Source organism: Oncorhynchus clarkii, chromosome 6 (assembly GCF_045791955.1).
Source record: "Oncorhynchus clarkii lewisi isolate Uvic-CL-2024 chromosome 6, UVic_Ocla_1.0, whole genome shotgun sequence".
NCBI classification, from domain to species: domain Eukaryota; kingdom Metazoa; phylum Chordata; class Actinopteri; order Salmoniformes; family Salmonidae; genus Oncorhynchus; species Oncorhynchus clarkii.
In genome coordinates, this window is record NC_092152.1 from 70,661,350 (window position 1) to 70,673,821 (window position 12,472).

A 12,472-nucleotide genomic window follows, 5' to 3' on the forward strand; every position below is an offset into this window, starting at 1 on the left:
GTAGGTAATTAAATCAATCCCTCCAGGGTTGGCTATGCTGGCCAGCTGCACGTCAATGTTCTAACTCCATCCAAGCAGGCAGCCCTAGTTGTGATGACATATAGGGATGGGGCACTGAGCCTTCTTCGGATGTTGCGTTTTGACATGTCTCTTGCCCACAGCTGATGAATGGGTGCCAGCTTTCGAGGGTCTGACAGAGAGGACATCTGTAATCATCCGGGACCTGCCGACAGGGGAGAAGATGCAGTTCCGTGTCAGAGCCTACAACATGGCAGGGCCCAGTGCACCTACCTCCCTAGCACAGGCCGTCACTATCCACGAGATCATGCGTAAGCATTCCCCCATGATTGCCTAAAACGAATCCAATTTTTCAATTATACCCTCCCATACAATGAGCATGAAGTCAAAACATGTACAAAACATAAATATATTTTTTACCAGGGAAGTTCCTAAAACACTTGTACTGTAAGAGTAAGACATCATCAGTTTGTTCAAAACCCAAAGGTTGTAATGGAAAGTATGTGAGGTGTCCTGCTGTTGTCTCCTCTCTCCTATTTCTCTACAGTTTGAGATATTTAGCTGATGAGGCTTGAAGTTAGCCTCCACTACCCTACATGGATCTCAGGGCTCACAGATCATGTTTGGGAACATACATACATTGCCAAGGTCATCAGCTATTTCACTCTCAGCACCTAACAGATTAGTTGTGAGGTGTATTTTGAGTTCTCAGATGTACACTGAAGCCCCCGGCCTTTGCACTTGCTGCAGGATGATATTATCACTAAGTTCTGATTGGCAGTAAGGAAATGTCACGGTAACAGTGACACTGAGACTCAGATTTTTCACTTTAAAATGTATGTCAAATAAAAACCAATGATTGCAAAGTTAAACAAACCATACAACTCTATGCATAATGATTACGTTTAACATTTTCCATTGAAAGTTACAAAAACACATTTACTTGTAGAACAGTGCAGATGCAAAGTTTGTCAAAAGAATGGTGGCACAAACGTTCATTCTGTTACCAAACTTTGCATCTGCACTGTTATTCAAATAAATGTGTTTTTGTAACATTTTCTGTGGAAATTGTTAAAAGTAGTTCCTGTGCATAGAGTTGTATGGTTGGTTTAATTCTCCAATGATTGTTTTTTGTTTGACATACATGTTAAAGTGAAAGTCTGTGTCACCGTTACTGTGGAATTGCACTGAAAAGCACTTGATGTTGTCAACTCAGGCGGCGGTTGGTCAATGTACATGAGCAGTAACTCATTGGATCAGTAATGGTGCCATCAAGCTAAACGTGATAGTTGAAAGGTATTGTAATGAAACAGAAGGGAGCAGGTCTCGAACCCTCAACCTTCGAGCCCGAGGTCCGGCGCGCTATCGACTGTGCCGCAAAAGCAATCGATTTCCCCGCTTATAAACCCAGGGTCGTTACAGTATTGTGGTACTCCCAGTCTCAGGGAAAAGTCTGAGCCATGAACCAACTTCTAGGGTTGGGCGGTATGCATATTTTCATACCATTCCTGTACCATAGAGGGGTATACGGTATTACTGGCAGTGCACACAATGGCCGGTATTTTTTTCCCCAAAAAAATTCACACAACGGACACTAGCTAAATGCTAACAAGCGAACATAAACTAATTGCAAGAACAGACAACCGAGCTCTAAGTTAAATAACTACAGTATCTGAAAAGGCTAATCAGTTTGCTGCAGCACAAAGAAATGTTTGGCAGCCAGGATTTTTATCCAAGGGGGGATTTGATTGTTTCTGCCATAACCAAGAAGCTTGATCTTGCGAGCTAGCCACTAAGTTAGGAAGTTAGCAAACCAAATGCATAGCTGGAGCCCTGAGCTGGAGATAATTTATTTGGCACATCTTAGATAGTGAAAACTTATAGTTATAAGCAGTGGCATAGCACAGACCCCCGAGAGGCGGGTAGGACCCGAGCTTTAGGGTACTGATGGCATTGGCATAATTTCAGGTAAACTGAGGGTAGGCTATAGCAAAGTGACTTTATTTATTCTATTTTCTGCATTCCCACACAATTTAAAAATGTCTAAAATGCTGTACAGAGAACAGCAAGAACAAGCAATTGACAACAATTGACTCCAATCATTATCACCTTGGCTGCTATACCTTCATTCACCTCAGTTGATAAGGGACATAAATAACATTCTTCAGCAACATATCTTACAGCAATTAGCTGCTACGCATTAGCTCAGCACCGGAATTTAAAACTCGAGTTTAGTTTCAAGTCAAACAGCTGTAACCTAGTCAATTACAGCCACCTTCCACCTCTGCACTGTTTTGAGAGGAAAGTTGGGCTGTTCACCTGCAGTCAGGCAAACAGTCTTCCCGCCCACTTTGAGGTGTCTGCATGGTCCTAAAGCCAGCCCAAATTGACACCCCTGATTGACAATATTGAGAAGACGCGCACACGCACACCACAAAACTGTACCCAAACACTTTTATTCATTGACATTTATGACATTTTTGTTAACAGAGAAACCCAAAATCTGGATTCCTAGAAATCTCCGCCAGACCCTCATCAAGAAAGTGGAGGAGACAATCAACCTTGTGATCCCTTTCCAGGTATGGGGTAGAGTACACCCTTCACACTCTATAGGATGAATGTACTGTATATATGCTGGTGCCCTTGCCCATAAGAGAAATATGTTGAATGAAATTGCTATTTCATTTTCTTTGGTGCACGTTGAGTTATGGAATGGTGCTACCGACATGAAAAAAATATTACAGTTTACTATGGAATACTAGTCCTACTGTTACGGTTTTCTTGTGGTGAAGGAGAGTCGGACCAAAATGCAGCGTGGTATTCTTGATACATGTTTAATAAAGAATAAACACGAACAATACAAAAACGTACCGAAAACCTATACAGCCTATCTGGTGCAAAACAGAGACAGGAACAATCACCCACGAAACACTCAGACTGCCTAAATATGGTTCCCAATCAGAGACAACGATAAACACCTGCCTCTGATTGAGAACCACTCCAGACAGCCATAGACTATGCTAGATACCCCTACTAAGCCACAAACCCAATACCTAACAAAAACCCCAAGACAAAACACACCACATACAAAACCCATGTCACACCCTGGCCTGACCAAATAAATAAAGAAAACACAAAGTACTAAGACCAGGGCATGACACCTACCTATCTATAGGTTTTGGAAAATTTGCTCTTTTAGTATTTGTCCAGTAGGTTTCCTCAAGGAGAAAGCTCCCATTTGTACGTCAAAATAATAAAACAAAATTACTGCAAAAACACAACAGTAAATACTACAGTATACTACAGTCTGCAAAAATACCTCAGTAAATCACGCTATGTCTCTTTATTCCTTTCTGCTTTTCCCTCAAGACTATAAATACATACAGCTTCAGTTTTGAAACTGTATCCTAGTAACACATGCAGACTGACAGAATGATAACTGATACAGACATGATTCTCTTAAACAGCTCATAGTGAGTAACTGCTGAAAACCACAAGCCAAGGAGTCTGGGCCACCGCCAAATGTACCACCATCTACTGTATTCATTAGGAACATTTATCTAGGTTCAAATCTGCCATACAAATATCTGAACAATATCATATTTCAAATGTCTTGGTCTGGAGATGTACTGAAATCATCATCACCCCTGGACCTGTAATGATTATTTAGTAAAGGAAAACCAATATTTCACACATATTAACTTACTTGTACTGTAGTCCTCCAGAATCTGGTTTGGTCTTTCTAAAAAAATATTAGATTATTTATATTATTTTATTTTAGGGCAAACCTAGGCCTGTGATCACCTGGAGTAAAGATGGGGAGTATCTGAACCCGAAGCAGGTCAGCGTCCGAAACAGCGACACCGACACAATCCTGTTCATCCGCAAGTCAGAGAGGAAGGACTCTGGGAAGTATGAAGTCAAGCTGCAGATTGAGAATGTTGAGGACACAGCCAGCATCTCAATTCAAATTGTCGGTGAGGACTCCTCACAACTCTAATGGTTTGGAATAGAAATGGTTTATGATTGATCAGTGGCACTATCAGTTCACTCAGAATGGGTTTATGCTGTATCTGAGTTAACTATGAAACTGACACGTTCCGCAAGTGACACATCCCGCAAGCTGGTCCCATTATCGTTGGATATTGAAACAAAACCACACCTGTCCCTAAGATAACATATTCTACGTGTACCCACCGTGTGGTTTACATTTCTCTGTGAATGATTGGATTGGAGTTTAAGGTAAAGTTATGGTACAGTATGTTGACTCGATAAATATTATTTCTTATCTTTAGATTTGCCTGGGTCTCCAGAGAAACTGAAGATCATGGATGTTTGGGGCTTCAATGTGGCTCTGGAGTGGAAGCCACCCAAGGACAATGGAAATTGTGAAATAACCGGCTACATGGTTCAGAAGGCTGACAAGAAGACCATGGTGAGAGTCAATGTGCTGGGCAGTGTCTAACATGAAAATGTTCTCTTCATCAATTTGAGCAAGAGGTTCATATACGACAGAAAACTAGCAATTAATATTGGTCAGACAATATTGAATGAGTAAAGTTATACACTGCCCCTCCCATGGCAGGTTCAGGAAAGCATTATCTATATTATGATGATTAGGCTAATATTTATCTTCTAACTGACACACAGAGGTCATCCCAGTGTGTGTGTGAGAGAGGGCGAGCTGCCTGATAATTAGCTGTTAGTTCTCTGGCTGGGCTCAGAGTGAACTATGCCAAGCTCTGAGTGCCAAGGCAAGGTAGCTAAGCTCTCTGACACACGGCCATAATTGACTCATGTATGTACACTATGTGAGGGGAAGAATGCTACATGGTCACCGAGGGGTATTTTACCCTCCCTTGTGACACACAGTCAGCCACAGCTAGGCAGAGAGCCTTTTTGAGCAAGGAAAACTGCATGCTGGGCCTGTTTGTTTGAGCTCCAACTGCCACCTTCCACCACCCCAGGCAGCCACCCAGAGCACAGCAAGCCAAGCCCGCCCTGTTTTTAGCCCCCAGCCTTGGCCTCATACTGGACATGGCTTGTCTGTGTAGTGATGGAAACCCATTGTGCTTCTGAGCTGCAAGGTTAGTGGCTAAATAAAAAGCTCCCTGTTCAGGTTTCACACAAGTCATTATTAGACCCAATTAATTTCCTACATCTCACTATGGCAGGCTGTGAGATATGAGATTATCATGTTACAAAGAACAATATCTCATTTGGATATCGGAGATGCCCCATTACTAAATATAACACAGTTGGGCCCCTTTGTTTGGCAAACATTCAATGGAGTTGGCATGCATTCTCATTCTCTCAAGACACATTACACTTACATTGTGGTTGAGTTGTTCTGTAGTATTTTGGTATCCCTAAAATATTGTCTCACTTAAAAATGATGAGTTTGACTAAAATATGGTTGGTTTTCAGGAATGGTACACTGTCTATGAGCTATATAGGCGAACTAACTGTGTGGTGGCTGATCTCATCATGGGGAATGAATACATCTTCCGTATCTACGCTGTGAACATGGTAGGACTCAGCCTAGAGCCCTGCTTCTCAGCAGACAGTGCCTACATCCAGAAAACAGGTGGGCTCCCATACCTGATGCACCGTTCATGGCTGTAATACCACCATGACATCATAACTATAAACAAACAATAGTTATACATTTATGTATGTAGGAGCAGCATTCATATGAAATTAATTTTAAAAAACATCCCCTACTGCCACCTGTGTAAAAACCCATAAACTTTCTGAACAAAGGTTGAGCACTGCATCTATTCATCTGTTCATCAGGTTTCGAATACAAGCCTCCAACCTACAAGGAGCATGACTTTTCCGAGGCGCCTAAGTTCACACACCCTCTAGTGAGCCGTTCAGTCATAGCAGGCTACAACGCCACCCTCAGCTGCTCTGTCAGAGGCATCCCCAAGGTGAGGTGTCCCTATACAGGCGAGAATGACAGAGACAAAGGCTATGCTGCTAACCATGAATGATATAGTGATTTATCACCATCAGAATGACCATCAAATCAGCACGACTATTACATTATCATCATGTCTGCTACTAATACTGTAGGGGGATGTCAAGCATGTCCTGACCAGTAAAACAGTAAAAACTACGAGCCTTAGTTATAGCAGATAGACATTATTTCATTTTTTTTTGCCACATGCATTACTTTAGGCACATCTAGTTCACATTGTAACCTCTCTCTCTCAGCCCAAAGTGACATGGTACAAAAACAAGATGGACATCTCCAACGAGGCCAAGTACCGTATGTTCAGTAAGCAGGGCGTACTCACCCTGGAGATCCGCAAGCCCTGCTCATTTGATGGAGGAGTGTACATGTGCAAAGCAGTCAACGCCAGTGGAGAAGACGCAGTGGAGTGCAAGCTGGAGATTCGCCGTAAGTATCCCTAACACTACTCACCTTTTCTCTGCTGGTGAGCTCCTTAACACACCTGGCCTGCCAACCAACTGCCAACTCCATTGTCATTCTTGTATGCTCAATGGCTAGTTTATTAGGTACACCACCCTGTTCACGAAAATGGTTAGCTCCTACAGACAATTAATAATGTGGCCGTGGCTTGTTATATAAAGCAGGCAGACAGGCATCAAGGCATTCAGTTACTGTTTGATTGAACGTAAGAATGTTGCAAAATGAGTGACCTAAGTGACTTTGAGCGTGATATGATCGTCGGTGCCAGGTGCGTTCCAGTATCTCAGAAATGGCTGGCCTCCTGGGCTTTTCACGCACAACAGTGTCTAGGGGTCACCAAGAATAGTGTGACAAACAAAAAACATCCAGGCAACGGCGGTCCTGTGGGTGAAAACAGCTAATTGATGAGAGGTCGAAGGAGAATGGCAAGAATGGTGCAACCTAACAGGCGGGCCACAAACTGGCAAATAACGACGCAGTGGTGTGCAGAATGGCATCTAGGAATGAACAACTCATTGGTCCTTGTCACGGATGGGCCATTGCAGTAGATGACCGGGTTCCACTCCTATCAGCTAAACACAAGAAGTGGCTCCAGTGGGCACGCAATCACCAACACTGGACAATTGAGGCGTGGAAAAACATTGCTTGGTCCGAAGAATCCCGGTTGCTGTTGTGTCATGCTGATGGCAGAGTCAGGATTTGGCGTAAACAGCTTGAGTCTATAGCCCCATCCTGCCTGGTGTCGATGGTACAGGCTGGTGGCGGTGGTGTAATGGTGTGGTGAATGTTTTCCTGGTACACGTTAGGGCCCTTGATACCAATTCAGCAATGTTTCCATATCCTGAAGAATTCAGGCAAAGGGGGGAACGACCCGGTACTAGATTGATGTACCTAATACACTGGCCACCGAGTGTACATGGTAATTGTCAAGGTTTCCAACTTCCTATGTACTTCACTCTGTTTACGGTCTGGAACAGGTACCCTTAGTACATATTTGTCCATCAAATATGAAGTCATATATGAATGTCTGAAAATGTCATCATATATGAATGCTCCCCAACTCATATTTGAAACATGTTTGGGGGTTCCCTTATGAAATAATACATTTGGACATCAAATCTGAGATGGAAGAATTCTACTTGTACATGTTAAATGGCATGTTCAAATCTAGAACATGTATCATGGTAATCATAGTATGTTCTAGAGGGCAAATACAGTAAATCTATTCTTCCTATTTGAGATCTCATGTTAACATATACAGACATATCGTTATGTCTTCAAAAGGGTATATTAACTCCCTGACGGACCTTTAGAATGTACACTGGAATACATGTAAAGGTTCTAAATGGATCCTGACACCATTACATGATCCATCTCTTCTGACGTGTGTCTCTCCTTCTGTCTGTAACCCCACCATGCTATGTCCTGTCATGCTTCTACTCGTTTTATTCCCAGCACCTGGCACTTTCCCCCAAGGTAAGCCCCCACACTCAGTAATAACTGAGGTCAAGCCCGTTATTATAGAACTGTTTCATTTGTGTTAATTGGAGAAGAATAAAAGCTGAAAATACTTAAACCTTAATTGCTTCTGGAAATCGCTTTGCATAAGACCGTCTGCTAAATGACTAAAATGTAAATGTACTATCCGTTACAGTATGTAACAATGTGCATTGTCCATCTCACTTCATTTAAGGTAAAACATGTTACAAAATGTTGGATAATGTGAAAGTATAAGACAAGTTTTACCTCATCTGTACACTATAGATTTTTAGAAAAATCTATCTTGATATTAACAAATTGAACTGGAGATATTATTCTAATCCCAATGTTATTGAAGAACATAAACATTTCCTCAGTGGTATTTTTTATCAAATGGCATGGATATTATAAATAATATACACTGCTCAAAAAAATAAAGGAAACACTAAAATAACACATCCTAGATCTGAATGAATGTAATATTCTTATTAAATACTTTTTTCTTTACATAGTTGAATGTGCTGACAACAAAATCACACAAAAATTATCAATGGAAATCAAATGTATTAACCCATGGAGGTCTGGATTTGGAGTCACACTCAAAATTAAAGTGGAAAACCACACGACAGGCTGATCCAACTTTGATGTAATGTCCTTAAAACAAGTCAAAATGCGGCTCAGTAGTGTGTCTGGCCTCCGCGTGCCTGTATGACTGTATGACCTCCCTAAAACGCCTGGGCATGCTCCTGATGAGGTGGCGGATGGTCTCCTGAGGGATCTCCTCCCAGACCTGGACTAAAGCATCCGCCAACTCCTGGACAGTCTGTTGTGCAACGTGGCGTTAGTGGATGGAGCGAGACATGATGTCCCAGATGTGCTCAATTGGATTCAGGTCTGGGGAACGGGCGGGCCAGTCCATAGCATCAATGACTTCCTCTTGCAGGAACTGCTGACACACTCCAGCCACATGAGGTCTAACATTGTCTTGCATTAGGAGGAACCCAGGGCCAACCGCACCAGCATATGGTCTCACAAAGGGTCTGAGGATCTCATCTCGGTACCTAATGGCAGTCAGGCTACCTCTGGCGAGCACATGGAGGAATGCCACCCCACACCATGACTGACCCACCGGCAAACCGGTCATGCTGGAGGATGCTGCAGGCAGCAGAACGTTCTCCACGGCGTCTCCAGACTCTGTCACGTCTGTAACATGTGCTCAGTGTGAACCTGCTTTCATCTGTGAAGAGCACAGGGCGCCAGTGGCGAATTTGCCAATCTTGGTGTTCTCTGGCAAATGCCAAACGTCCTGCATGGTGTTGGGCTGTAAGCACAACCCCTACCTGTGGACGTCAGGCCCTCATACCACCCTCATGGAGTCTGTTTCTGACCATTTGAGCAGACACATGCACATTTGTGGCCTGCTGGAGGTCATTTTGCAGGGCTCTGGCAGTGCTCCTCCTGCTCCTCCTTGCACAAAGGCGGCGGTAGCGGTCCTGCTGCTGGGTTGTTGCCCTCCTACGGCCTCCTCCACATCTCCTGATGTACTGGCCTGTCTCCTGGTAGCGCCTCCATGCTCTGGACACTACGCTGACAGACACAGCAAACCTTCTTGCCACAGCTCGCATTGATGTGCCATCCTGGATGAGCTGCACTACCAGAGCCACTTGTGTGGGTTGTAGACTCCGTCTCATGCTACCACTAGAGTGAAAGCACCGCCAACATTCAAAAGTGACCAAAACATCAGCCAGGAAGCATAGGAACTGAGAAGTGGTCTGTGGTCACCACCTGCAGAACGACTCCTTTATTGGGGGTGTCTTGCTAATTGCCTATAATTTCCACCTGTTGTGTATTCCATTTGCACAACAGCATGTGAAATGTATTGTCAATCAGTGTTGCTTCCTAAGTGGACAGTTTGATTTCACAGAAGTGTGATTGACTTGGAGTTACATTGTGTTGTTTAAGTGTTCCCTTTATTTTTTTGAGCAGTGTATTTTACATAGTCTAGAATTAAAATGTAAAAAGACAATAATTAGATCAAATAGTCTAAAATGGTGAAGTATTATCACTCATTCATTGATCACCAACAATAAGTTCTAGTATGTTTGATTTATGAATTGGAAATATGATTCACGACTTAGACTAATTGCCTTGCAGCTCAAATCACCAAAGAGGAGAGGGATAAGCAGATGAACAAGGCTGATTAGGTGTAAAGAAGCCGGTTGAAGATAGGGTGGATGTCCCGTCTCATCCTACACGGACCTCCACTGGGACCCTGGCCAGACTACAGCTCAATGTGAAGAGACCAGAGATAATCCACTAGCTTTCCATTTCCCTGTGTCCCACTACCACCCTGTTATGTGCACATGCCAATCTTCCCGGTTCCCTGTTGTGAAATCATCTTACATAGATCATCCAAGACACTACATTCATCCACATTGTGTTATTGTACCTTTATTTATTTCATGGAATAATTTGAGGAGTAGCAAAGGACTGCATTGTTTGATTCACTCTTGCATCCTTAGTAGAAAAAAGTTGAGTATTAGTGGCAAAGATCATTTGTTTTATGTATGAAAAATAAATGCAAAACTTTGTCAACGGGCAATAGGCGCCCCTTTTAGTCTCACTTATTCAAATGCAAGTCTATACCAGGTTTCTAGGGTGCCCAATCATACTCATATTCCCAGCTGTAAACTGGTTATAATGCAAGTTAAGTAAACCACTACCCCTGATGTGGCCTGTTCACTAGTGGGGGCCTTATAAAACCCCACCATTGTTTAACATGGGAAACAGACAGTGGACAGGGGTTAACACTGAGATGAATACACAGGTGGAGCAGCACTTGTGTGCCTCATGCTGCCCTACCCACAGAACATGATCACTATGAGGTCAACAAACAGTTGATGCTGTGCCACTTGAATGCCAGAGGGAATGAACAAAAGCTGCTGGGTATTATTGTAACAAAGCCTAATTAAGGCCAAAAGAGGATACTGCAATATGCTTAATGTGTTTGGCCCAGTGGGAGGTGTGGGGAGGGTTGGAATGTCCCATTCCCCCTCGGGGTGCATCGCTGGGAGGTGAAATGTTTGGTCAAGCCACATCCATTGCCAAACAGGGTGTGAGAGGTAAGGCTGCTCCTGTTGGTTTCTGAGGTCCACTGCCAACCACCTACCTTCATCCACGACACATTTAAACAAACACATAATTGTCAAACTTGGTGTAGATTTGACATGTCATATTCAAATCCATAGTTCATGTGCACTTGTCCACTTCCAATAAGCCCCATCATGATGTTGTTGTCGCAAGGTTTGTATGTGTTAAAGGAACAGGGGCAGGTGACATGGACACCATCAACAGGGTTATTTTTTAACCCATAATGCATTCCACACACCAGTCAGAGGAGCCAATTGGGAGAGGTGTCAGTGCCCTGGTGCACTGTGGACCATTTATAGCAATGATGATTTCAACAGCACCCTTGAGTAGCACTATGGTCAGTCAGTCACACTGTAGGCAAAGAAAAACACTCCCGATAAGTCCTGATGAGGTCAAAATCAGGCCAACTTACCTGTGTGTCAGTGTGGGGCAAATAAATGATACGAATGAGTGAGAATGTCTGTCAGAAATCTTGTACATAAAACATCGTTTTTTTCAAGCAACAGGTTTTATATATTTTGGTTTACAAAAATCACAGTATACAGTACATACTGTACATTCCTCCCACAATTGGCATCAACTAAAGGCGTGACTTAAATTCAGTGGTGCTGTACAACCAGATGTATTTACAAACAAAGCCTACAGTTCAAACCAAAATAACAAAATATCAATAGCATAAGAACACACACCTTACAAAGCACCGCTGGTAGCCACTAAAGTAGAAGAGGTAGCTTCCGTGGTTAGACAATGCATCCCATTCTTGATTATTGGTTTTTCTATCAAAAATTATTTACATATGGATAAACAGACAGCAATACACACCAATTTGGAATTTGCACGTAAGGGCTTCAAACATCTCCTATACAATCTGGACAGTTGGTTGGGGTTATAAAATTATACTCAGTCAAAACATTGACAAATCCATACAAAAATAAGAAACTTTGTGATATAATTTCAAAAGCCAATGAACTTCATAATGTGGACACATTAACAAAATGTTGAGGGGAGTCTAGGCCTCCCTACATTGCCTAATTTCCTGAGCGCTCACATGAAATACACATGTGGATACAAGCTCCTAGGGTGTGGTGCAGGCCCCATACGCAAAGTCATGCTCGTGCACATCAAACAGATATTCCCCTACAGTCACACATGATCCAATAAAATGTTTCATAGTGAAACATTATCTACATATGTTGTTATTATATCATAATATATACCATGATCTCCATTACACTGCTGAGCTGTGGGATTGTATGCATATTGATCAAAATGAATGGGTTGTGAGCACCAATGATGTCCATAAAATGTTTAATATATATATATATATTATATATATATATATATTTTACTACAATGCGATCTGTCTCAGAACAATCCAGAAATGAA

General features: G+C 42.6%; 1 protein-coding gene and 1 non-coding gene across 2 annotated transcripts in view; both read left to right on the plus strand.

Moving 5' to 3' along the window:
• LOC139412439 (myosin-binding protein C, cardiac-type-like) overlaps nt 1-10,538 on the plus strand; it is a 38,829-nt gene extending 28,291 nt beyond the window's left edge. The window contains exons 22-29 of the mRNA XM_071159230.1: nt 162-329; nt 2,509-2,597; nt 3,800-3,995; nt 4,314-4,453; nt 5,446-5,605; nt 5,815-5,951; nt 6,238-6,424; nt 10,091-10,538. Coding sequence (XP_071015331.1) covers nt 162-329; nt 2,509-2,597; nt 3,800-3,995; nt 4,314-4,453; nt 5,446-5,605; nt 5,815-5,951; nt 6,238-6,424; nt 10,091-10,140 — 1,127 coding nt within the window. The 3' untranslated portion in view covers nt 10,141-10,538. The remainder of the gene's footprint in view (nt 1-161; nt 330-2,508; nt 2,598-3,799; nt 3,996-4,313; nt 4,454-5,445; nt 5,606-5,814; nt 5,952-6,237; nt 6,425-10,090) is intronic.
• LOC139412502 (U7 small nuclear RNA) lies at nt 3,200-3,254 on the plus strand. The gene has a single exon (XR_011634695.1). It is a non-coding gene; the product is annotated as a U7 small nuclear RNA (small nuclear RNA).
• Nucleotides 10,539-12,472: the final 1,934 nt, after the last annotated feature.